General features: G+C 39.3%; 1 protein-coding gene across 2 annotated transcripts in view; it reads right to left on the bottom strand.

Annotated features, from left to right (window-relative positions):
* Window positions 1-23,552, bottom strand: part of TAF1B (TATA-box binding protein associated factor, RNA polymerase I subunit B) — a 52,433-nt gene extending 28,881 nt beyond the window's left edge. Inside the window, exons 1-8 of one of the 2 annotated variants that reach the window (XM_075049158.1) lie at window positions 23,466-23,552; window positions 22,399-22,497; window positions 21,814-21,901; window positions 19,873-19,970; window positions 19,484-19,579; window positions 18,735-18,867; window positions 14,653-14,809; window positions 7,995-8,094 (exon numbers count right to left, since the gene is read on the bottom strand). In XM_075049158.1, the coding sequence (XP_074905259.1) occupies window positions 7,995-8,094; window positions 14,653-14,809; window positions 18,735-18,867; window positions 19,484-19,579; window positions 19,873-19,970; window positions 21,814-21,901; window positions 22,399-22,497; window positions 23,466-23,483 (789 nt within the window). In that variant the 5' untranslated portion in view covers window positions 23,484-23,552. Of the gene's footprint in view, window positions 1-7,994; window positions 8,095-14,652; window positions 14,810-18,734; window positions 18,868-19,483; window positions 19,580-19,872; window positions 19,971-21,813; window positions 21,902-22,398; window positions 22,498-22,764; window positions 22,957-23,465 lie in introns of those variants that run through there. The other variant, XM_075049159.1, reaches the window with a different exon arrangement.
* Window positions 23,553-26,366: the final 2,814 nt, after the last annotated feature.

The raw sequence follows: 26,366 nt of genomic DNA on the forward strand, positions 1-26,366 counted from the left end.
TAAAGAAAAAGCAAGATTGTTCTATAACTGAAAAAAAAAATACAAATCCACCTCGTTAAAATCATATGTAAGGAAGAGAAAAATTACGTCTGCAAAAAAGCAAACCAGTATCTGATAAAACTGAGTATTTTACAAAGGAGAGGCCCAGATAATTTACATACAAGAAGCTTCAAGGAAATAACTGAAGAGCTCTCTGAAACACAAATGTTGGGTTTTAAATAATCTTAAGAAATTCTAAACATCAAAGGACTCTCCAAATTAATATGCAGTATTTAAAAAAATGTAAAAGGGGAAATTCAGGAACTCTAGAATGATTAGCCTGGCACAGATCCTGAACAAAATAATACAATGGTAATGGGAAAAACAGAAGCTAAATATATCCCATCAGTCAAGCAACCTTCAGGTCAGGAGAGGAGAGAGCCAACTGAAACTCCAGCTCCCACAAGGAGCTGCTCTGAAAAACCTTTTTCATTCTTTATGGGATAGCTAAAGGGGACCCAAATCAAAATTACCACAAAGTCTCACTAGAAGACTAACTCATAATTGTACTCAAAATTCAAGAGCTGCTCTGCTGGAAAGCAAAGCATGCAGAACAAAGGAGCAAAACAGAAGCATCCTTGATAGCAGAGGAGTATCTTGACAAATTCATTTCAGAAATTGGATCTCTCGCATCCTCAGCAGAAGTGAGATTTGATCGAAGCTGACACAGAAAGATGGGTGGCAGAAGGATTAGTGGCAGAGAAACACAGATACAAAAGTGCTGCCAAGAATAAAATCAAGCAAAATTAAAAAAAAAATTAAAGAAAGAAACGGAAGAGAAGAACAAAAAGAAAATACAAGCTATAGAATACTGTAAAAGAAGAAACCAAAGAATTGGAAAGTTTCCAGACAGCATAGAGAAGAATGATCTCCTCTCAATGTTTAAAGCAAGCCTTTCATTCCTAAATAAAAGAGGAAAGAAATTTAATAATCCAAGCTAGGGAGGGTGTGTGTGTGAACATATGTGTGCAAGGTATATACTCCTCCAACTCAAATCAACTCAAATAAAATAAATCCAAAGCATCATACAGAATAAAACACTCTGCACTGAAGTGGCACATTCTCAAAAGAGCTGAAGTTTTCCAGTCTACTTTATAAACACGTTATGGTACCTACTTCAATACCTCTCACAGGCAAAGGAAAAGTAAGACCTTTAAGGAAAAGGATGAATTAGACCTTTTCTTAGGGCAGCAAATATTTCTTTCCAAACTCATCCTTTTCCCATCAAAGCCAACACCAGTTCATAATGAAGCATGAATTAAAATTCTTATTAAACTGAACACAATGGAGAGCTGCCCAGAGCTACTGACCTCATCTGACACAGACAAAAATAGATATAATTTTAATATAGAATGACAAGCTATTAAGCATGAAAGAAAAAAGATAACAAGGAGAAGAAAGAAACAAGAAGCCTTTCAGTTAGGTGGAAGAAAGGGGAGAAAAACCTGACATGTGCTTTTGTGTTTCATGATTCTTCTCCTCTTGTCCACAACACTGATTTCTGACAAGCACAGTATATTGCTGCCACTTTACCAGGATGCATTCAAGAATTTTCCACAAGCAAAGGTAAGGAAGATTCTAACATCCCACTCAGCTGGAAGTTCAGAAAGCATTTCTGTATCATGCAAAAAACTGGAGTAACACTAGGAGTTATTTAAGAATCAAGACATCTAGGGATGGAAATATGTAAATTATATAGAACAGAATTCAAGCAGTGCTTCTGTTAATATGGCTAAGATGGAGGTAGGATGTGTAAAAGAAAACAAAAAAATAACAATGTATACCAAGACAACCAAAAAGTAACCTGGATATTAATTTTCTCACATTGCAAGGTCAAAGCTCTCTAAGTACGTACATTTCTTGTTATGGGCAGCAATATTCAGTGGACTATTAAAAAAAAACCAAACCAATCACCACCAAATAAAACCCACAGAGGAAGACAGAAAGGAATAGAATTCAACTCTAAAACAAAAAAGTAAGCATTTTTTAAATATAGATTCCTACCCAGCAAAATATATCAACACTGTCAACACTGAAGCATTCAGTGGCCTTGTAAAAGACAGAAGGTTTCAGACAGACTTGGAATTGTGCAGCTACTTCCATCTAAGATTAAAAAAGAAAAAAAAAAAAAAAAAAGAAGAAAAAAAGAGAAAGGCTTGTATAGAGTAGCCATTCCGTGACCACACTCCAGGGCAGAAGAAGTAGCAAGGATAATTCAGCAAATACCCATTTCTTTTGTCTTCGAGGGCATGTTGGTGGACAATTCTGAGCAGAATTCATCTAACACCCACCAAACTCAACTTTCTCCTAGGCCCCCCATGCCACCGAGAAGAAGAGATTCTTAATAACGTAGGAAGAAGAGTTATTTTGAAGTTGGAGGAGAGATTGAGAGAAGGGAATTTCGCTGAGGTCACACATTGGGCTCCTTGCCAAGTTCAGAAACTTGTGCATCTAAAAAGATGACCATTCCCAAAGATCTTCAGAACAACAGGATCTGAAAGATATTTATGAGACTACACCTATCCTGTTCCACACAGCACATACTCCAAAGTGACCTGTGTGTTATCTTCAATACTTTAGTAAATCATGTTGCCCAACAGCCATGGGAGTGACGTGCTTACCTACATATACATGTACATTTAAGTTCGCATGTGTGCATGTTAAGAACTTGAGAACCAAAAACAAAAATTATTTTTGGACATAAAAAAAAAAATCAACCTACAATGCATTAAGGGTAAAATATGCCAAAAATTAATAAGTTTTCTAAAAAGTAATGAAAGCTAAAGGTAAACTTGAGACAACAAAGCAGAACCAACTTTAAAGCACAAACAAAATGATTACATAAAAATCAGGTGTACAGTCCCGAGTCAAAAATGTAAGGAAAAGCAGATCTAAGGCAAGGACAAGTTGTTGCTACCTCAAGAGAAAAGGGATGCTTTAATCAATTTTGTATGAGGATAAAGATAAATCCCTAAAAACAAAATAGAGGATGCGTATCTTCAGGATGTATCCCTACTTCAAGCAGAAATGGAAGAGGGAATTTGTGTGTAGCTCCACTGCAGGACAGATACTATCAATAAAAAGAAAACAAGCTGAAAGCAAAGTAGCCATGGAACTTTATATATACTACTAATAATTTACAAATTCATTTTTAACTCCTATACTAGTGGGCTTTCAAAGAAATAGACATCCTGTGCATTCAAAAGGAAACAAAGATGACTTCCACCTAAAAGAAAAGATGACTGCGTTCATCAAAGATGTATTGGCTACTGGCACAAGCCTCAAGATCAGCAGGGATTACTGTAGTTACACAAATTGCAAATAGCAAGAAAAAAACCTTCATCTCCTGCATAGAACAAAACCCAAAACTTTAGTATCTTACTCTTTTTTGATGCATAAAAAAAAGGTTTTAATCAGATGGAATAAGAATACTTGGTTTAGAAAAAGGAGATTTTGCAGAATAAGATGAAAACTTGCTTTTCTTCTCTTGTATTGGGAACTTAGAACTTCTGAACTAACAACTAAGCAGAAGCATCCTGCTACAGCTGCTGTTTGCCCTGTGAGTCCTCTGATTGTGCATTTAGGTAAAACCCATTTACCAAAGGCTAACTTCTAACACACACATGACTAAAAGAGGAAGGGATAAATAGAATGACTAATCAAGTGAAGGCTTAGAAAAGAGACTTGGAGCAATGGAAAGATAAACACATATGGACGATAAACAACTCATTTTATGCAAAGATCTTCTTTATAAAGTACTTTTCTCCTTCATAAAATATTTGTGAGGTAGTGTCGTGGTTTAACCCCAGCCAGCAACTAAGCACCACGCAGCCGCTCACTCACTCCCCCCCCACCCAGTGGGATGGGGGAGAAAATCAGGAAAAGAAGTAAAACTCCTGGGTTGAGATAAGAACGGTTTAATAGAACAGAAAAGAAGAAACTAATAATGATAATGATAACACTAACAAAATGACAGCAGTAGTAATAAAAGGATTGAAATGTACAAATGATGCGCAGGGCAATTGCTCACCACCCGCCAACCGACACCCAGCCAGTCCCCGAGCCGCGAATCCCTGCCCCCCCCTTCCCAGTTCCTAAACTAGATGGGACGTCACATGGTATGGAATACACCGTTGGCCAGTTTGGGTCAGGTGCCCTGGCTGGGCATGAGAAGCTGAAAAATCCTTGACTATAGTCTAAACACCACTGAGCAACAACTGAAAACATCAGTGTTATCAGCATTCTTCACATACTGAACTCAAAACACAGCACTGTACCAGCTACTAGGAAGACAGTTAATTCTATCCCAGCTGAAACCAGGACAGGTAGTACTTATCTCCAAATAGGACCTGACACGTGTCTAACAGTTACGCATCATGATAAAGATGACACGGAGAAGTGGAAGCTCCTTTTCTCTTTATTTATGAGGCAGTCACGCCCAGAGCTCCCAGACTTCTGGACACAGGTGTCCAGATACAATAACCTTTGTGGCAGGTATTTTAAATAAAGTTCAGTTTGGGCAGAATGAAGTACTATGCCCTTCTTATTAGCTGTTCCATTACTAAAATATGAAGGGCTTATCTGCCGCCTACACTGAAAATGTGAAATAGAATACAAGGCATACTATACCATTTGAATCATAGCATAACTTGAGGTTGGAAGGGCCCTCTGGAGATCACAGAGTCCAACGCCTCTGCTCAAAGGAGGGTCAACTACACCAAGTTGCTCAGGATTGCGTCCAGTCAGGTTTTTTGCATCTCCAAAGATGCAGACTCCACAGTGGTTCAGGGCCACCTGTTCCAGCATTCAATCACTCTTACGGTAAAAAAAAAATTATGTTTAAATGGAATTTCCTGTATTTCAGTTCATGCCCGTTGACTCCTGTCCTTCCACCGCGCACCACCAAGAAGAGAGCCTGACTCCATCCCCACTTCTTCCTGTCAGGTGTTTATACACATTACTGAAATCTCCCCTCAGCCTTCTCTTCTCAGTGATAAAAATCCCAGCTCTCTCAGCCTCTCCTTGTATGACAGATGCTGCAATCAGCTCTAATTGCTAAACTGTATGCAGAACAGGGAAAATTTGTCAGTGATATGGACTCCATTCCTGTATTACATAGCACAGAGGTTCATCAGCTGGAAAGCCTGAGACTAGTCACATTCCTTGCATATGAAATGTTACTACTAAATGACAAGGCATAAAAAAAAAAATTGTGCATGTACACATACACACACCACTACATAGAAAGAGAGAAAGAAGATGTGACTCACCTTGTAATAATTGTTGCATTTATTTTTTTCTAAAGCTATAACAACTTCAGCCTTGTACAAATTCAGTATATTTTGGGTGTCTGGGAAATTGTTACTGAAAAAAACCAAAACTTTAAGCCACTGAGAATGTTTTTATATAAGATAAGCCTTATCCAGTTAGGCTTCCTCTGTACTTAATTGATAAAATGATACTTAGTATGACTTCAAATCCCTCAAGCTACTGTGACATAACTACTTCTTGATTCAAATTTGGGCTGCAAGGAATTAGCACAGGACACAATTAAATGCGCTAAACATCTGTTCAAAATTAAAAAGAGACATATTGAATAGTCCTGTCAGTTATCAAGATTTTTTAACATGTTTGCAGCTTACGTTCACCAGACTTGAAGCACAACAAACAATGGCATTAGAGCATCTGACCTGCCCGGTTATTAACAGTCATAATCCCATAAAGGTTTTGAAGATAATTGTCTATAGAATATTGTGTACAGAACACCAAGGAGAAAAGAATGAAGGCTGTATTTTCAGGATGGAGTATTACACAGTCTGACTTTCTGCTCCAAGACAATAACCTCATCTTGAATTTCTCAAAACTCAGATGTCAAAACTAGATACAGCAAGCTATTGGTAATCTCAGTGCTGCAATGAGCAGCAAGATCAGTTCTGAAACATAAGATGCAGGAAACTGCTAGTAAGGTTTTTGCAATTATCAGCTCAATGACGTAGCCAAAAATGTTAATACTAAATAAACCTGAGGATGCATTACTAAAGGAACATTGAAGGTAGAGTAGGGAGCAGATATTCCTAGAAAGAGGAAGCCACAAGAATACTGGAGTGGATGGAAAACAAACTGTACAGTAAGCTTACAGAACTTTACCTATGTACCTCAATGAAAACACAGTTAAGAGATGACTTGATTAGTATGTATATCTACTTACACTTTGGAAGTGAGGGGTGCAGGTGTCAGTATCACAGATAAGCAAGATAGAAGTCAAAAGCTACACAAATTCAGCTTTTAGATCTGCAATTTCCTGTAAACTAAATAGCAGACCACACTAGATACAGAGTCATCATAAGCAATATTAAGACAAAAAAAATTGGATTTGTTTTTTTTTTCCCCAGTTTGTAAAAAAAGGAAAATGCATATATGCTATATAAGTGTTTAAGACAGAGGGTGAAGCGGCTAGACTTCCTTATCTATATAAAAGTGGAACGAGATTATATCGACCAGATTGTGCCTTTCAAATTGTTAAGTCCCGCTCCCACACCAGGACATGCTACAATCCATACTGGAAGTGTGCTTATGGAGGGACAGTAGAATAATCCAAACTGACAGCTCTGGGAGAAAGTAAGCTAATAGGGACTGATGGAATCACTTTCAGGATTGGCATCAGATCATCCTGCATGCCAGGAACAGCTCTATCCCAAAAGAAAGCAGTAGGATCCTCCAAGGCCAACTGTCATCTCCTCTCTGCAAACCAGATCTCCCACTCTGAGGCATGGTACAAATTTCACAGCTGCAATTCATACCAGAATTTTACCTGTGCGATTTGTAGGATTGGGAGAGGGGGCATTATTTTATTTAGTCAGTCCAGAATAGAAGTTCTGTGTAACTATTTTTGAGAGACAAAAACAACTCCAAAAGATGGAGGCAAAGAAGGACAGAGACACTGAGCATTAAAAGAGTTTAAAAAAAAAAAAAAAAGTTCACACACACATTTCAACCTAATGTATCTTTCCTATTAAGGAAAGATCTAAGGCCAAAAAAGAAATCAAGAGGTCTTATATTAAATTTATCTCCTGATTTTAAAAGTTGAGGTCATAGTTATTATTTATGCAGACAGGATAGCAGTGGTTTAAAAAAAAAAAAAAAAGAAAGGCTACAGATTAGCTTCTGAAGAACTCACGACCTGCTGAATATAAGCTACATATTGGAGAACGGTAACATTACTTGCAACATCATCACTGAGGGCTTGGGCTACAAACACCTTACAGCAGACCAAAACCTAGCTTTTCCTGTGAGCAGAATTACTGCTATCTGCTCTTAAAAGCTAAGATTTTATTTGCACGCTTCAAAAATCCATTATAAACTTCTTTTCTGCAACAAAAAGACCTGTGGGCAATCATTACCACAATACATAATAACCTTAAATATGGGAAATTTACATTTTACTCAAGACTGTCCATCACTATGCAGCTTCTAGAAGGGCCATAACCCCTTATGTAGATTTTAGGTTTGATATATTTCAACCAGTACAGCAAGAAAGAGAACAAGAGATAGCATCTAAACCATATTTTATGAAAAGAATCTGGAATTACAAACAAATTCAAGAGAAGTTTTAAATAAGCACCAAAAAGGATAATATATTGCCCTTAGACATGAAGCCAAATCCTATTTCTGAGTGTTCCAAGAACAGCTCTGAATAACTTTTTCTCCACAAGTACTTATTGATTTCGTTTTAACCTAGGTAATCAGCTTAATAAGACTGGTTAAAGATTAAAGCACTCCGAGTCATGGAGTGCACTGTTTTCTGCACAGGCTCCAATAACGCAAAACATGAACTCTACAATATAAGAATAGATTTAATCAACTTATTAGTACAGTGACCAAAAAAATTAAAAAGCCACAAGATTACTAGGTTTTGGTTGGTTTTTTTTAATCTTTCCCTTTAAGAAAAAAATTACCTCTACACAAAAGATCTTAAGGTCAAGTCCGCATAATTTCATCTTCTCTGGAAAATGCTGAAAAACATTCAAATATGGAATATGACCTTCCACAACAAACCTGCATAAAGAAAAACGAAGACCAAATCAAAATAGTATTTAGTATGTCAAATGCATATGTTTATTCTAAAATTAATATACAGATCAGCTTCTGATTAGAAATAACATCAGTATTATACTGCCTAAGCAATTCTATCTGAAGTTACACAACCCTAAATGCTCCATAGGACAAAAATCAGTTCAATCATTTAACAGGCCTTTAAGTTCAAGCACAGATATGACTGACAAATGATAATGTTATGGCAGTAAGCTTGCAATCAACACACTTACAGGGAGTTTGTTCTGCACATTCTTCAGCTACTGCATTTCTGAAACTGCTTTAAGACCCCTTCAAATGGTATGGGAATTTTTTTAATTCTAAAGCTTTAAGTAAATTTTACTTTTAAAACACACACTGTCTGCAGGAGGAGTTTGAGTCAGGTAATGTAGGGAGGAAAGTCACAGAATGATAAGCAGATACACATAACTGAAACCCCATTAATTAAGTATATATATTTTTTTAAAGTATTATTTGGGTATGAATAGAAATTATTTTGTATACTAATAAATACAAAATTTTTTTTTTCTTTTATTTGCACCCAAATACTGCATTTTTTGTTAAAAACTGGCTTTGGTAAGTGGCTGACAGCATTATTTGGGATTTTTCTTGACTTTTTCATATATATATATATATGTATATAAGATGGGACTCAACAACAGATACCAATAAGAAGCCACCACCACACCAAATCCCTGCTCTTATCTAGCATCTTAGCTGACATTCACACCAGGCAAAGCAAGCACTGAACAAGCATGGATCCTCACAAGGGAACAGACACTACTCTCATTCCAAATTAAAGCATATTAGTGGTCTCCCATAGGACTAAGCTAGAACTGCCTTCCCGTCTCCTCTTCTCCAAAACAATTTTGTTAGAGTACATTAAACTTGAATTAGTTAATATTTCAAACAGAGAAGACCCTGTTCTTTGAACAATATTAGAGATTTGAAAACAATTTTCTCTCCTGCCAGCTGTGTTATCTGCACAGATATCTGTGTTATCTTTCTGATCTTGCTACACAGATTAGTAACTTCTGGGTCTACAACTCTGCAAGTCCCTCCTGGGTTCCTCCAGTGGTTGTAAGGCTGAGCTCTGCATCTGCTCTCAATGTGGGCAGTACCTAAACACTTTGATCACTTAGTTGGATCCAATCCCACAAGCTGAAACACTGAGTTCCTCATAAAGCACAGCAATCTGCCACTTTCATTCAAAATGCATCTGGAGGAAAGAAAAAAAAGAACAAAACCAAGGCAGAACAATGTCTTCATAGACAGAGCAGCCATTGTTGAGGAGGATTGACCTCCCTCTTGAGCCTATGGCAATTCACAAGCTCACATTCCCTCTCCCAGTCCAGTGCCCTAATCACCACTTGTTGCATGTTATGTAGTGTGTATCTGTTGAAGTTGACTAAAATTCTATTTAAAGGCTAGTTACTGCAAAGTTTACAGTTACATCCTAATTTTTTTTAAAACATTAACTGAATTTTCAGTTTAATTAAAAAAATTGAATTCAAATGGGTATTAAAATGATAAATGCATTTCTTAATCAAAACTCCCTCTCAGTTAGAATTAACCCATCATTTTATAATGATTTCTGAAAAATAACAGCAATCTGAAAGAACACATTGCCCAACACTTTTTATTCTGAAGCTCTGCATATTAGTCTCTTAAATGAAGAGGTAAAAGTCGCTGCACATTAAAAAGTCGCTAATTAAATTGTGTGATGTACATTTTGCTAAGGAAATTTCAGTAGCTTTCCTCAACCAGTGTAAATAGTATTTCCCCACCCTGAGTAGAGATGTCCACGTGCACAGTGAGATTATCATCCAAACCCAGCACTCGTTGCTTGTCCTTGCCATCCTGCCTGAGCAGCTGAGCAGCTTGCACAACAGCTCATTAAGCCCATTTTAGTCAAGGTCAGCTGCGCTAAATTGAAAAACTTAAACTTGAGAGATGGTGTCACAAAATGGATTGAGCCAACCTGAAAGCTCAACATAACTAGTCATCCTTCCCTCCTCCTGGTCTGCTGTGTGCTCCTGCTGCTTATCATCCTCTTCCACAAAAGACTACCTGTTACCCTATTGCCAGAAAGAAGGGTTTCTTTTCCCATCATCTAACAAACTGAGAAGGCTCACAGATGGCTCCAACAAGTGCAAGAGTTGGCAGAGGGAAGGGGATGCATCACACAGGCTGGAGGAGAGAAGAAAGGGAAGCAAGACCTTCCTCTTTCAGCAAAAGTGACCCATTACTGGCTCAGCTGATGATAAGCTTTGGCTGACACGTGTTAAGGCGCAATCACACGATTAGCAGTCAGATCTGAAGAGCTGGTACCAAGACACCAAGAGCAGCAAGCTCCTGAGCCAGCACAGCAGCAGCTGGAAGAGGACAAGCAATCAGGACCTTCCTTCTAGTGTGGTGTAGTGCTGACTGCAGCCAAACCACCTTAACAGCTTGCTGCCTCTGAAATGGGAAATCCCACCCTCCCTTCAGTCCTCTGCCACACACTCCTCCCTGCTGACAAAAGCACTTGTGTGACTTCTCAGACAGAGGATTAGATTGAGAACTAGTCTTTTGTTTTCCAGGGTTTGATTTCAACCAGACAGATTTCCAGACTTGGCTGACTGCAGGAACATTATTGCCAGCACAAGCCAGAAAGGGACTGTGGTGAAGCAAATAAACCTATGCTAAAATGTCCAGTGAAGTTTTATTTTGCAAAATTAGTTTTTTGCAGATCTACTTCTTTCAACTAATACACCATAAACTGGATGAATGCTAGTAACTAGGGCAAGAGAAAGGGCAGGAATGTTCATGCAGGACCACAGCAACAGAAACTTGGATCAGCTTAAACTGATGCTGGAACTACATCCTTATACTGCAAGAGACAAGCAATGTCCATCAAAATGGCTTTATAAAAAAGAAAGGAAGTTTTCACTAACTTGGCTGTACCAAGTCAAAGCATTGCAACTATTCAAAAAAATAACGACATCTTTCCTAGCTTAAAATCACTATCTCCATACTAAAGAATGCTCTTCTCTCTCAGGTTAAGAGTTGTTTTTACATTTTAAAAATGCATGAAACAGCATAAATACCCTGTTATGAATACAATGTGCTAATGATTCAAGTTTTTAACACTTACTCCAAAAGCCCAGATTTGGAATAGCACTTCAGAACAGTTTCTTCTGTCTGCTGTTCTTCCAAACCTTTCATTTAGCAAGCAGACGATCAAAACACTTCTAAGACTACATTGTATCAGTGAAGTGCTTGAAAACTCAACTGGCAGATACAGTACACAGTCCATGTTCTTTTAATTACAGCAGCAGGATACATTAGTAAGGTCCAAGAATGAAAAAAATCCTAGGTCCTCTGCATACTACAAGGAAATGATGCATCTGTTAAAGCCACACAGTAATGCCACAAACTGATTACAAGTTTGGTCTTGCCAGCACAGCTAGGTATAACCTCATTTGAAAGGCATTAGTTCTCACAATCTCAGAGTCTAGCATCTTGAAACTTTTTCCACAAGCCCACAATTCTATTCATTATTTAGATAAATAATATACAGCGTATAGAGTTTTGTGAGATTATTCACAATGGAAAAGGATTCAATGTGTTGCATAAACTTGAGTAGAAGGTTGTTAAAAATGTTATATTTAAACCAAAAAGTCCCTGTCAGAGGAGGTAATTGTAGTGTTTTTCTGCTAAGTATGTCAAGTAGCAAGGAGGAGTATATTTTTGGTGTTGTAAATCCTTTAAAAGCTGGCAGATTGCCCTACCATGGTGCCTAAGCATGTATCATAAGGGAGGAGTGGTAGTCAGCTGACTTCAGGGTAGGGAGAAAACCAAACTGAGGAAAAAACAAGGCAGAACTTCAAGCACAACTGTAATTCAGCTGGTTTAAATAAAACAATTTGCCTATAAGGATTTAAAAGGTAATGCTGAATACTTAATGTTTTCTCTGCATAGTTTTCATCTCTGGTCTGTCACTATTTTGATCTGTGTATCTTAATGCATGCAAAAATGTGAACACTGTCTGATTTTTTAAACTTAAATATTCAGAAGTTAGAAAACAAGTGGTTTATGGTAGTTCATGCAATTTAAAATTATTTTCCCTTCTTCATCAAGCTTGTGAAAGGCAAAGACCTTAAGTGTAGGGAGGGAAGCATGATAATGTAATTATGGCCTTATATAACTATCGTATCATGCAAAACTTTGCAATACAAATGACACTCTTTTAAACATCACTTTCTGCATTTAATTCAGTTCATATGTTTACTGCATTTAAAGTCACTGAATCATTCCAATTTAGCCACTTTTAATGTATTAAACCCATAAATTGTATCTAATTACATGATATCTTCTCATTCAATTAATCTTATTTCAATTAGTTTCTGATTATGCCTCTTCTGTGCTATATTTGGTACTTGATTTTTTTTTTCTCTCCTTTTCCAGCTTTTTTTTTACTGTTTTCATGTTTCTTCTAAATCCTCTCAAGCAAATGCACACAGCTCTTAAGGATCTCAGTACGAAGGATGTTCTCCAGGTTCTGGATCATTTTCATGGATCTCTTCTGCAGTCCCCAATTTTTAAAGCGCCAAATACAACAATATACTATTAATATGCAAACAGCACAATTACCTTTCCTCTTAACAGCTGACTTTGACAGTTGGGGTTTTTTGTTGTTGTTGTTTGGTTGTCTTTTTTCAAACCACACCATCATACTAAGACAGGAACTTGTGAGGATGTATTTGCCTCGTATGACCGCATATGCCTTCCAGAGACAGTTTCCAAGATACAGTAACCAAAGAACAGATATTTAATTATTCAGTTTTCTCTCCAAATAGGATGGGCTAAACCATAATTCTTTACTGTGAACCATTTGCTCTGTCCCAGTAATCGTAATTTACTACTTGGATTTTTGCCATGTACAAACATTATCAGATAGGATTTATATATTTATCTTCTAACAATTGACAGAAATTCAGAGTATACTATGGTAGTTCTGACTCCTACAGAATTTCCTTGGGAAGACAGTAGTCAGTAATAAATCTTGTTATTGAAAACTACTTTTGAGTTCTACTATTTCTTGATCTACTCAATAAATACTTCTGTATTGCAGGATGCTAGTTTTAATTCTGAATACTGTGGCATTTTGCTGAACATTTTGCAAGCATCATTTATGCAACAGCATATCTAGTCATGCAAATATGCAATGGTTTGTGCAATTCTAATCAATGAAGGCAACAGCCACCCCCTAATGTTAAATCAAAGGGTTAAACATTGTTGTGCATAGAAATAAATTAGCTAGTATTAACTACTGCACTTTGAGACATACAAACCTCCCCTTTTTAAGAAGTACTTGAAAAAGAACATTCTTCAATACCCATCCTTCTCAGAAAGCTTGTACAAAGCTAGAAAAGTGCAGGTTGAAGTTGGCACTCCAGGGGAGAGAGGCCATCAGGCTCTGGGGTAAACTTCCTTTGCGTTTGTCACACTTTCAGCAGCAGTACTAGTTACACACACCACAGGTGAGGGATGATGTACTCATTGCCTTGCCTTTTAGCTTACAGGTTATATATTTGAAAAATATATTTGAAATCTACCATATTTTCTACAGTTTTTCCTTTATTTGGTCCAAGTTTTCAATTTCATTTTTCAATGTACTTGAGTCTTTCTGTTCCTTACATTTTGGCAAAGCAACATTTTTTCATCATCTTTTTAGAAATACCCAATATTTCAACACTTGTTAAAAATGAGTATCAGTATACAAAAGGTCTTCCAAGGAAAATCTAAGAATTCCTGAATTTAAACTATTTGGGCCCGATTTAAAATATTTATTGCTAACAGGAAAAGTTGATGAATTGTTTTTCATTCCCTAAGTAAATAAGGAAAGTGTTCATAGCTGTGTTGTAGGAGGAGAAGGGAACTGCATTGTCAGCAATAGTTTGACGGTCTCCATTTAGCATAAAACCTCATTATTAGAACATTTTATTTCTACTATATTAAAAGCTGTATTATTCTGAACCCTGATAATGACAGATACAAAGATACGAAGACAAAAAACTACCTCCTATATTAATTTCTGTGCCCAACTCCATTGCTTGAAGCTACTTAGCTACCTTTCAGATCACTATATACTGCTGGTATTGTTTGTATGATGACACTGACGTAAGTCCTGGAGAATGTTTACTCATTTAATTCTGGCATGCTGACAACAGCAAATGTGTGACCATACACACCTCCAGTGAATCTTAAGAAATTTTGAAGGAGAAGGATAAAAAGCTTCTTTAGCTCCAAAACCTTCTCCCTTACAGGTCTTTGAGATTCATTTTGATCAATAGAGGAGAACATTCTCCAAAAGCAGCTGCATGAATTGTTATGTCAAAGAAAAGATAAGACAACTAAATATAGAGAACTTCTCACTATTACTGAGAAAATTAGTAAGAGGGCAATAGTACAGGTCTAATTTTTAAAATATTTATTATTTATAAAAGCAACAAATATTTCACTAGAGACTATTCATACCTTAAGAGATCAGATAACGTCATTGGTTCTCTCAACCAGAGTAATGCCATGTAACAAAATGAAAGGGTCATTGGCATCGTCATCCTCAGTTTCTCCTTTTGGTTCTTCATTAAATACAAGCTACCATCTACCGATCCAGAGCACAGAGAGGTGCTTTCTTGGGTTTATGTTAAAAACAGAAAAGAAAAAAAAATTAATTGAATTGATATACACACAATCCATAGTATACAGAAATCAAAATAAAAGAACCTACAAGGACCCTTGTTCAGCAACTAACAATATTTTGAAATCATTACTTTGGTAGTTGGGTAGTCTGTGTCCTTTTCTGCTAAACAGTTTAACTCTAATTTATTCATCTCCCACAAAAGGAGAAGGCAACCTCTTTCATAAACTGCTGCTTCACTTGACTAACACACTGGATCATATGAAGAGACAAAACTCCCTCTGGCATCCATCAAAACAGACTTTTTGTTGGGAACTACAGTTAAACCTGAGTTCTAGAAGGACAGTAACTACTATAAAACATATAACTAACAGTACTTATGAGCTGGAAATACTATTTTCCATTCGAGGCATAAGGGAACAGTGGGGAAACAAAGGAAAATTTGATGTACTTAAATCAATGCCTCAGAGCTGGGGATTAAAACACAGAGTTTTAAATTTCAGAACAGTCAGGATTTTAACGAGAAAATTATTTACACTGCAGAAATTTTACTGAGGTTGTGTATCCATCTGCCATATAATCTCTAACTGTGGAAACATAGGTATTCTTTTAAAAAACATATCTAATTCAATGAAAAAGAAATACCTTTAGAACAAAAATGTAGCAAATGGGGAAGAGGGTGAAAAGAAAAAAACCCGACAACCAACCAAACCTCCCTAAAACCACCCTGCTTCCTTACTAAAATGAATCACTGAAAACTAAGAGAAGCAGCAATGAGAAATTTAATTTAGTAGAGTGATTTATGAGTTAGGAACCTTTTCAGCAGTTAAACTTGCAAGTTCAGAGAAGGAGGAACTAAAAAAAGAAAAGCCTCTCTTCCCTACATCATGACCCAGGCAGGACAAATGAAAATGCACTTAAAGCACACCAGCACAAAATATCAGCATAGGTTCTGTACAGACTTTCTCACTGTGTTTCCCCACAGACTGTTCACCTGTTCAGACAGGAACAGCGAGGGCTGGATCCACAGCTCCCCAGCTTGGAACTGCAGGACTATGGCAAGCAGCCCGCAAAAAACAGTTTAAAACTTCAAGAGAGCTTGGCAGCTCCGTGGTTACGCTGGCAGGTGATAGCCAAGCCTGCAAGGTGACAGCGGTCAGCGGTAGAGGTCCAGCACCCACTGACAGGCAGTACGAAGACAAACACTGCAGATACCGTATTCCTGAGCCAGAACTGGTCTTTGATGCCACCTACCGACTCCTAAAACGGCGGTCAGTAGCACTATGGACACAGCCACAGGTTAAAAGAACCGGCTCGAACATACACCTCGTCCAGCCTAAGACAAAGTCTGGATGAGAGCATCCTACGAGGTCTATCATGTATAGATGCTTGAGAGGACAAAAGCAGGAACATCAGTTAATACTTTTAGTCAACAGTTTCACCTTTTACATGGATACTTGTGCTTAAAGGCAGCTTCACAACTGAAGCTTCATTATTAATGTCACATTCAACTCAATTTAAAATAATCCTCATTATATTTCTGGCCTTAATGATGGCACACTATTTCCTTTTATTTCTTCCAGCTTATGCAAGGCATGACAACACACAATTACACACATCTAATAATTTAAGAGTTTAATAGGCTTCTCTAGCAATATCTCAGTGCTATACTCAGTGGAATTTGCTATGAACCCTACACAAAAATAACAACAACAAAAAAGCTTGCCAGTTGGACAAGCCTCTTAGGAAAAAAAAGGGTGTTGAGGTTTCCAGTCTGTAGCAATAACAGCTCAGTAAAAACAACACAGAAAAGGAAACCTATGAATCTTCACAAGAATTTATAGTTGACTACAACACATTTAGTATTACTTGTGTTAAATTTAAATACACAAAACAATTTCTGTGTTTGTTTGATTTCATCAAAATGTACTTTCAGTGTCACTGAACTCAATTCATTTTGAGTGCTTTTAGTGAAATCGGTATGACTAATTAAAACTGAAGTCAATCTCTGAAACAACAGACCAAGAACACATTAAATTATGGCCTATCTTAAAACTATCTAGCTGTTCTAGAACTCTAAGAAACATAACTATAAAAGTTAGTACCAAGGAAGAAAGAAGTTTCTCTAGACATCAAAAAGGGTAAGAAAAAGGAATGGAATATCTTCACTAGAAATTTTTCGCTCAACTATTTCCTCTTCGTATAACATATATTCGTGTAACACCCAAGATCTGCTGTATGTACAAACATACAGTGACTCTTTACCTGAAAATTTAGTTATTTTATTATATAAGGATGAAAGGTACTTGTGTTATATTAAAAAAAAATTGTGTCACCATTTTTGCACCTTTTTCTCCTCTCTAATTCTGTTTGGATGTTTAAAAATTTCTTAATTTTTTTTAATTGCTGCAGATGAAGTTTCTCATTCTATTACCATTTCTGGACTTTATGAAATAAAGAGAAGAACATGAAAGAACAAGATGGCATTCTTCTGTGGGTAGACAGGCAATATCATAGAAGAACAGAAATGGGAAATAAAAAGGATAGTACATAACAGGGGAAAAAGAAACACTGAAACAGACAAAGAAGGAAAAGGCAAGCAAAGAATAAAGCAAAAAAGAAAAAACATCAGAAGTTTAAAACACTAGCAAAAGGTTTCAAATGTGTCTTGAAATGTATTTCCAATATCAGACACTGCAGCATTGTCTGGCATTACACTTGCCCAGTAGCACCAAACACTCCAATTTTCTATAACATTGTCGTGGTTTAACCCCAGCCAGCAACTAAGCACCACGCAGCCGCTCACTCACTCCCCCCCCACCCAGTGGGATGGGGGAGAAAATCAGGAAAAGAAGAAACTAATAATGATAATGATAACACTAACAAAATGACAGCAGTAGTAATAAAAGGATTGAAATGTACAAATGATGCACAGGGCAATTGCTCACCACCCGCCGACCGACACCCAGCCAGTCCCCGAGCCGCGAATCCCTGCCCCCCCCTTCCCAGTTCCTAAACTAGATGGGACGTCACATGGTATGGAATACACCGTTGGCCAGTTTGGGTCAGGTGCCCTGGCTGGGCATGAGAAGCTGAAAAATCCTTGACTATAGTCTAAACACTACTGAGCGACAACTGAAAACATCAGTGTGTTATCAACATTCTTCACATACTGAACACAAAACATAGCACTGCACCAGCTACTAGGAAGACAGTTAACTCTATCCCAACTGAAACCAGGACAAACATTTTATTTAAAAATGTTTAGCATTCTGTAAATATTTTCAAGTTGATATTGTGAACTGAAATGAGAAACTGATGGAATGCTAAAAGAAGATTTTTCATAGAAGGGTTTATAGGGAAAGTAGTAAAAAGAATGCAGAGACAAAAGACACAGAAGTACCAAAAATACTGTAAGGAAAAAGAATTAGAAAGCTAAATATATCTATGGGGTAGGGAAAAAAAAACAACACCCTCCCCCTCCCCCAACAAACTCATGTTTTTCAACATCAAATTCATGACTGACAGCTCTGCTATTAGCTAAACAAGTGCTTATTCTCTTTAAAGCTGCCATGTTTGTGAACATCTGGCTTTGCAGATATAATAGCAATTTTTTCCCACTCCCAACAGGAGGCATGGAGCAAACTCGCTATAAAATAGAACTTTCCCCTGCATTTCCCATTGTATTTCCAGGTCCTGTTCAACTTTCACCTCCTTGGGTGGGGTTGGGGGCGGGGGGGGGAAGTCTTCTATTTCTGGTAGAATATAAAGTACTCTAGTGGCAAACAGGACTGAAAACTTTACACTTTCCAACCAGTACCTCCAACTCATTGTACATGAATACACTTTATATATATTTATTTATATCAAAAAACCTACGCAAAAATGGTTTCCAGATAGTCCAGTTCATCGCTCCTACCTGAGACCTTGCTAGTTGATGAGGCAAAGCTGCAATCAGTCTGCAGATCCCCCTCACTTTCAGAGACAGACAACATGTGAAGAAGGCTAGGTCTCTCTAATTCACTGTCCGCATCAGTACTGCTATCACATACCTGTTTTTTGTAAATAAGTCATTGTATTATCTACTGTTATTATCTACTGTTTCAATCTGAAGAAACCAAATACAGTATGAGAGATGCAAGATCAACAGTAAATGAAGTTTAAACCTGAACTGTTCACATTTTTACTTTCTCTATGAATCACCAGTATGTAAAGAAACCTTGCAAAAAAAAAGTATTTTTAAAGGATTTCTCAAGATAAAAAGTCTTCTAGTGATTACAGTACATTTCAATCTGCTACAATGACCAGAAAGTTGGCAATACATAGAGTCAAAGCTTGATGAAATAAATAACTTCGAGAGCCAACAGGAAAGAATAGTAACTGATGATGCATTTTGTATTATAAATTCTGGTCTATCTACTGACTATCTATGCCAAGACAAAGCAATATTTTAAAAAAAGCAGTTTCCCATATTCAGAGAAGTATGTCTCTCAAAATAGGAAAAAAAAACGTACAACAAAATGGACACGTGGAGCCCTGTTTAGAAGACATCCTTCATACTGAAGTGACATAATACAAGCTAGATATGTAGCTTGAACAAAGAAGGTTTCTGTTGTTGCTTTTTAAAAAGATACCCAACATCTCATGGGATTTGAGCTTTTCACTTACTGATAATGCTTTGACAGTTTCCCCAGCTGGTCTGTTGCAATATGCCTGTTTGCTCTTCTGAAGGTAACACCTCCAAAAATTGCACAGAATTTCATCCTGATAAATACAAACGGATAGTGATTAGTACAAAGTTTACAAGGTCATTAATTGCTGAGAGAACAGAGCGTAATTTCTACCTCAGGAATCTGAATAATGTTCCAGCTCTAATTTTATTAACTGTGATTTATAAACTACGTTTTAAAATTACCAGAGAAGCTAAGTTTGTTTTCATATTCTCAACGTTTTTAAAGAGGGCATTGTTCAATTCACTTTAAAAATCATGATCTTTTAATATAACATCTCTTCTAATACACACAGTGCGTGTAGAACTCACACTGATATCTACATACCTTCATTTGTGGACATACTCCTAATGCTTCTAAAGCTTCAGCTTGTTTCTTGAGTACAAGCTGAAAGCCTTCACAAACATACCATTCACAGCCTCCATCTAAGTGGGGAAAAAAAAAAGTATGTTTTTTTGTTTGTACTGTTTTGGGGTTTTTTTAACCTTATGCACGCTTATTTCCACTTAATATTCTGTTCTCTTGGTATCAGGATAGAGACATGTCTCTCTATTCAATAATTTCAGATCCTAGAGCATAGACCAGGTACACAGAATACTCCATTTGTTCACAGTCTCAATCAAGAAGAAAAGCTACCTAGCAAGCACTGCTCTCCACACATTTCCCAATAGTAATATATTTCACTATAACTTCTAGTGCAGCTTTTGTAATCAAGTGGAGAGTTAAGTGACCAGTTTTAAAATAACTGAGAACCTGTCATTAAAAAAAGAAATATGACCATTTCTTTCCCATTCCCAGCACAGAAAACTGGAACACGTTATGGTGGTGAGTCAGGCAAAAACCAACCAATATCACCACAGTCTTCACCATTCTCTCCCACAGAATCATACACATTCAAATTAAAGAAACTTTCTCAGCTATTTCAAGCTTCTAGCAAATCTCAGCACAACATGAATTTCATAAGGAGGGGGCCTGCTCTGATCTATTCACTATTCCCTCAGATTGCATTACATTTAATTTTCACCTTTATATTTACAACTCCTTTTCTACAGGCTTCTGGTTTTAGAAATTTTCTCTGCATTTCTCAACTTCCTTTTCATTCCCTCCACACCTCTCCTTCATTATTTTTTGTTACAATCACACCTTGCATCTCACCATCTTAAAAGTTATCTGCCCAAAGCTTCTGCCTTGTTTTAATGATGTTGGCTGTAACTGTTAACCACAGATACAGCTTACTCCTATAAATGCATGAAAATAAGCTGCCGTAGTATAATGTAACAGCACTCATGGGAGGGACTGGGTGAAGCTAAGGATTTCTTAAGAAGCCTGGGGGTTGGCTAATGACCCTCCTAACAGGAGAGATAGAAAGCATGAAGTGGTACACAGCTCAGACTTTAGGAACAACACAGGATAAAGACAAGTGGAGGTGGTAAGGTTGTTCCCCTTTTCACTCCTCCCTTCACTTCCACACAATTGTTCTTTTCAAAGAAATGTACTAATCCCACCGCAGTAGAGCAAAGACAGGTCAGCACATCAGAGACAAAAATAACCCCATGCTTCATTTAGCATTGTAATGCATTTTTGCTTTTTGGAAGTGGCCACAACAGTATAACATCTATCCAGCCATCACAGTATACATACACAGCTCCAGCAGCAGCCTTACTATAACATCCTTATGGCATATATCATCATACATAATGACTACTATTCTTCTGAATCATGAAATTGAAAGTATAGAAGTGACTCTGGATGAAGGATGCAATATTAGTTTAGCTATTGTAACTGCGTGAAATCTCTTCCATGCAGGTTTGTGTGTAGGTTACAGGGCCAAGTACCTGTAATGCAAGCCAGACTGACATTCTAAGAGCTGGACCACCGTCACATCTCACTTAAGAAGACAGACAACTTTTCTGGTTTTGTGATAGCCATCGCAAGGAAGGAACAAAGGGATCACCACATCTGAATACATGCCACCAGTATCTTCAGTCAGTATTGGCTTCTACAAATCAACGTGGCAATAAGTAACACATAGCTCTGTTCAGTCCCCCAAAACCCACCACCAGGCTCACAGATGTTACCTGTGGCTCAGGAAGTCACCAAAGGTGACCGCTAAAGGTTGTGACAGCGTCTAGGGGCTATATTTTGTTCCTGTTCTTACAGTCTTTCCTAGCTATCTGCTTTTGGTCACCATCAAAGACATAATGGGCTAGGTGAACCCTGACTGAACAGCCACTCTTATGCAAAATACAGAGAGAAACTCATACGTACCAGTTTTTTCCTGCTTTCTTAAAACTTTGGAGATTGTCTGGACTCTTGTATTAGAAATAAAATCAGTGTTTACAACTTCTCTAGTTCTCTGCAAAACAGGAATATATCTCAGCAAGAAAAAAAGCCAGGCCTAACTTGCACAGATTGCCCCATCATAAGACATAATAGAAGGAGCTTGTTCAAATTTCCTAAACTAAAGAGAGACAGAACATTCTGAACTTTTCATTCTGAAATTGCAAAAATAGAGAATTACTATCCTGGACATACAGGTCATATGCATCAGGGTTTGCCTACACTGGTACTGTACTAAAGTGCAGCAATGCCCAGGTAATACTTCTAAGGCATCTAGACAGCATGCCGGCACTACAGCTACAGCAACACAGTGTCTTAAGATGGTTTATTTTAAATTTTGTGATTTCAAGGAACATGAGTTTTAAACAGTGTCAAGTAAAGCATGAAAAAGGAAGAATCACAATACTGCCTTCAAGTCCTAATGCCAAGGAGAAAAATCTAACATTTTCTTACTAAAAAAACAAGCAGCAAACAAAATAAACCTTTTCCAAGGCCTGTAGCTCAGCTTTTTACCTCAGTAACGTTGTGGCAAGATCTGCAATAAAATCTGCCTCCATCAGTGAGACCCCAGTTCACTTCTGAACATTGGACACAGCGTTCATTAAAATCTCTCTAAAAGGAAAAAAAAACAACAACACAAAACAACAGAGTTTCACACATGTTCAGGTAAAACAAATGGCACTACTACTAGGCTACCGCAGAGCTTTTGAGATTATTCACAGAGGAGAATATTTATGCCCTTTATGTTAGCTCTGGGCGATAACAAATAATCGTAGCATTTGCTATCAGTTGTAGATAACTGTGAACAAATAATTTTAGCTGGCAAGCATCAGCTCTTGCGTATGTGAACATTAGAACAAGGGGAATAATAATCCACACCTAGCGCACACATGACATGGCTTGAAAAAAAACGCGCATCAGAAACGGAAGCAGAGACAAAAAGTAGAGAGCAGGAGATGAAAGGAAAAATACATTTCCAGAACTGCGGAGAGACACATGCAGTGGAAGAAAGCCTGCACAAGGCGGTGGAGAGATGTGCCGGGAGAAAGGGAGACTTCCCGGAGAAGCCGGAGGAGGAAGGAGAGAAGAGGGAAAGCAACAGATTAAAATGAAGCGTTTTTCAGAAGCACGCCACACGAGCGTGCTGGGGCCGGGCAGCTCCCTTCGGGCCCGGGGGGGACGGCCGCCCAGCCGCCCGGCGACACACCCGCGGCCCCTCACCGACCCCCGCCGGGGACAACGCACCCGCTACCGCCGGCGGCCAAGCACCGACCCCGCGGCCGCCACGCCGAGGGCTGCGGGTCAGCGCCTCGCCCGCCGCCCCCGGGCCCCGGTCGTGCCCGGCGGGCGGGGCGGGGCCGGGCCGGGCCGGGGCAGGCAGCGTCTCCGCTCTCCCGCCGGAGCCGCCGAGCGCCGCCGGACCCCCCGCCCCGCTTCGCTCTGGTCCCCAGCCCGCAGCCGCCGAACGCCCGGCGCGGAAGCGCCTCCCACGCGGCCGCCGCGCTCCGCCAGCTCCCTCCGGCCCAGCGAAACCAGCCGCCCCCACCGTTCCCCGAGCCGCGGAGCCTCCCGGGCCCCACCGTGACCTCCTCGTCCATGCCAGCAGCCGCCCCGGCGCCCACACCATGGCAACCGCGCCGAGCGCCGGAACTGCGGGCCGGCCTGGAAACGGCAGCCCCGGCACTTGCGTTCCGCGCCCGCCGCGGGGCCGGGCACCTCCGGCCCGGCTGCGTCGGGCGGCCTCTCGGTTCATCAAGCCTGTCGCCGGCGGGGGGACGGCCATCTCCCGCCCGCTGCGGGCTCCCGCCCCGTCCCGTCCCGTCTCCCCTCACCGGGGAGCTCTCGGCGGGGCGCCTGGAAGGCGCTGAGGGACCTCTGCGCCCTGGCGCTGCTTGAGGTGGCGCCGGGGGCGCGGGAGTGCTGCGAGGCTCGGCGCTAGGCCCGTGGCAGTGGCCGAGGGGCCTGCACGGGCCCCGGGGGGAGAGCAGGACACCCAGGGGACATGGGTGCTTCCCGTCAGAGGGGACATTGGGTGTTTCGCTGAAGGGGCATGGGTGCTTCCCCTCAGAGGGGACATTGGGTGTCTCGCTGGGGGGGACATGGGTGCTTGCCCTCAGAGGGGACGTTGGGTGTTTCGCTGAGGGGACATGGGTGCTTGCCCTCAGAGGGGACATTGGGTTTTTCGCTGAGGGGACATGGGTGCTTGCCCTCAGAGGGGACGTTGCAAACTTCACTGAGGGGACATGGGTGTTTCACCTCTGAGGGAACACGGGGCGCTTGCCCACTGCAGCATCCCCGGGACCAGAGGGGACACATGCCCCTCCAGCCCCAGCCCACCGCTGTGCCTCTGCGCTGAGCTCCTGCGTCCTGGCCCTCACATCGCCCTGGCTGGCTACACATGGCCGGTGACCGCTGAGGCTGTGCAGAAGCTGTGGGAAGGGGGACTGCTGCTGCTTGTACAAAAGGAGGCCACAAGAACTCATTTAACTGTGTAAAGTGCTTGGAGATGCTTGAATGAGGGAAACTATGATTTGAAATTCGCTTTCAATTAAAAAAAACACCCCAAACCTCCAGATCTTGATGTAGGTCTCTAATTTCTTGCATGCTAATAATAATATTTAAAGATGTCTAAACACTGAGATCTGTTATTGCAATGAATTTGCCCACAAAATAGGAGAACAGGTTTAGGCCCCTTAAAAAAAAAAAAAGTCCACTAAGTGAAAGCATGGGAAAAAATTAAAGCTAAAATATACATAGAAAGAGGTGAAGCTGCCTTGACAGCTGTGGTTACATTGGTGTTGGAGGGTATGTACAGAGCTAGAGGGGAACTGTTTATGTTCAAGAAAAAAGTTATTACTCGTACCAACTGTGATCTTCTTTCAGTGTGGGATGATTATTTGTAACACCCATTAAAGAGAATTACGCATATAATTCCTGACATGTTAAAAAGGTGATTGTCAACCTCACAGAAATGTAGCTAATACTTTGATGGAACAGATCCTACTTGTGATTTTAATTTCCATATTTTTTGTTTGTGGAAATACTGTTCTGGGAAAGCAAGGCCATTTTGTGTGACAGAAAGAGTTTCATCTTTTTCTAATTAATTTCTAAGACAAAATACAACCTTGAAAAAAATCAGGGTAGCTGTATCTGTGAGAAAACAGGAAGAGCTGTGTTCCAGTTCAGAAGATGAGGCATTGCTCCTACTAGAGAGCAGTGCTCATGTGTGACTTGATACTGTGAGCAGGCAGTGGGCCTGCTCAGTGGATTTAACGAAATTGAAGAGCTTGTTTAAATTAAGTGTGGAAGTGACTGCTTTGATGAGGCAGGACCTCAGAGTTAGGACTTCTGTTTTCTAATTATTGCTGGTCAAAAAAATTGTTAAAGAAAGCGTAATCACAGGACTCTGCCAATTTGTCAAAACCAGAACCCTTCATATTCAGTGGCAGGAAGATAAGCACGACAAGAAGAAAAGTGTGGGTGACTGCATGGGGAACTGTATTGGTGTAATTCTGGGCATACTGGTGTAACGTGCCAGTAAAGTTTTTGAACAGGCACGCACTTACTCTCTGCTTTTGGACAAGCCACATTGCTTTTCTGAGCTGCATTTTCCATGCAGGTGAAAGAGAGATATGAAAAACTACCAAACTTTGGAAGGGAAGTTGTATAAAGACTAATACTGATAGAGCTAGTTACTTATTAGTAGCCAGGCTCTATATAAATGCAAAGCTTCTATCAGTATTTCTTAAGACCATCAACTAATTAGTGCAGACTAGTAATCTAGTAGCAAAAAATCAAAGCATAATAGGGGTAGCAAGTCTTATACCTATTTCTTAAATATTTTTTGAAATGACATGTATAAAACCGGTTTTTCAGCATATAAAATTATGTGTAACCTTTGTCCCTAATTACAAGTTACCCAAGCATACTGATAGGGGTATGATAATTTCAAAGCCAGGAGACAGACTGTCTTCCTGCTTTGGCTCACTTTTCTAATTAAGATCATTATGCATAGTAGTCAGATTGATTCAAGGCTTAGATAAATAATACGTCCTGTTGTTTCCATTGATTTGAATTTTTAATGAACTGAGTTCCATTGCTGATATCACATTTCTGGCTCTTGACTGCAGACTTTCTACATGTGAAAATGTAAAAAACTACATATTGGACTGAAAGACGTGTCCCTTGGCCTATCCTTTGGGATATTGCTCATGAAATTGTGCTGGCTCCAGGATATGAACTTCTGTAGCAGAGATTATCCCCAGAGTCTTTACCCATGGTCAGACACCTACTACAAAGAGTTAGAGCAGAAAAGCAACCTCAACTGCTCCAAAGATCGTGCAGATGAACACAGGGCAGATCTACCAGATTCAATTTTATAGAAAATATACATAGTTATTAGCACCCACAATTTCATTTTTGCACCATCTCTCCATGGAAGAACTTGTGTTTAAAGACAGACAAAAACCAGAAGGGAAATT

The sequence above is a fragment of the Buteo buteo genome, chromosome 17, assembly GCF_964188355.1.
Source record: "Buteo buteo chromosome 17, bButBut1.hap1.1, whole genome shotgun sequence".
NCBI lineage: Eukaryota > Metazoa > Chordata > Aves > Accipitriformes > Accipitridae > Buteo > Buteo buteo.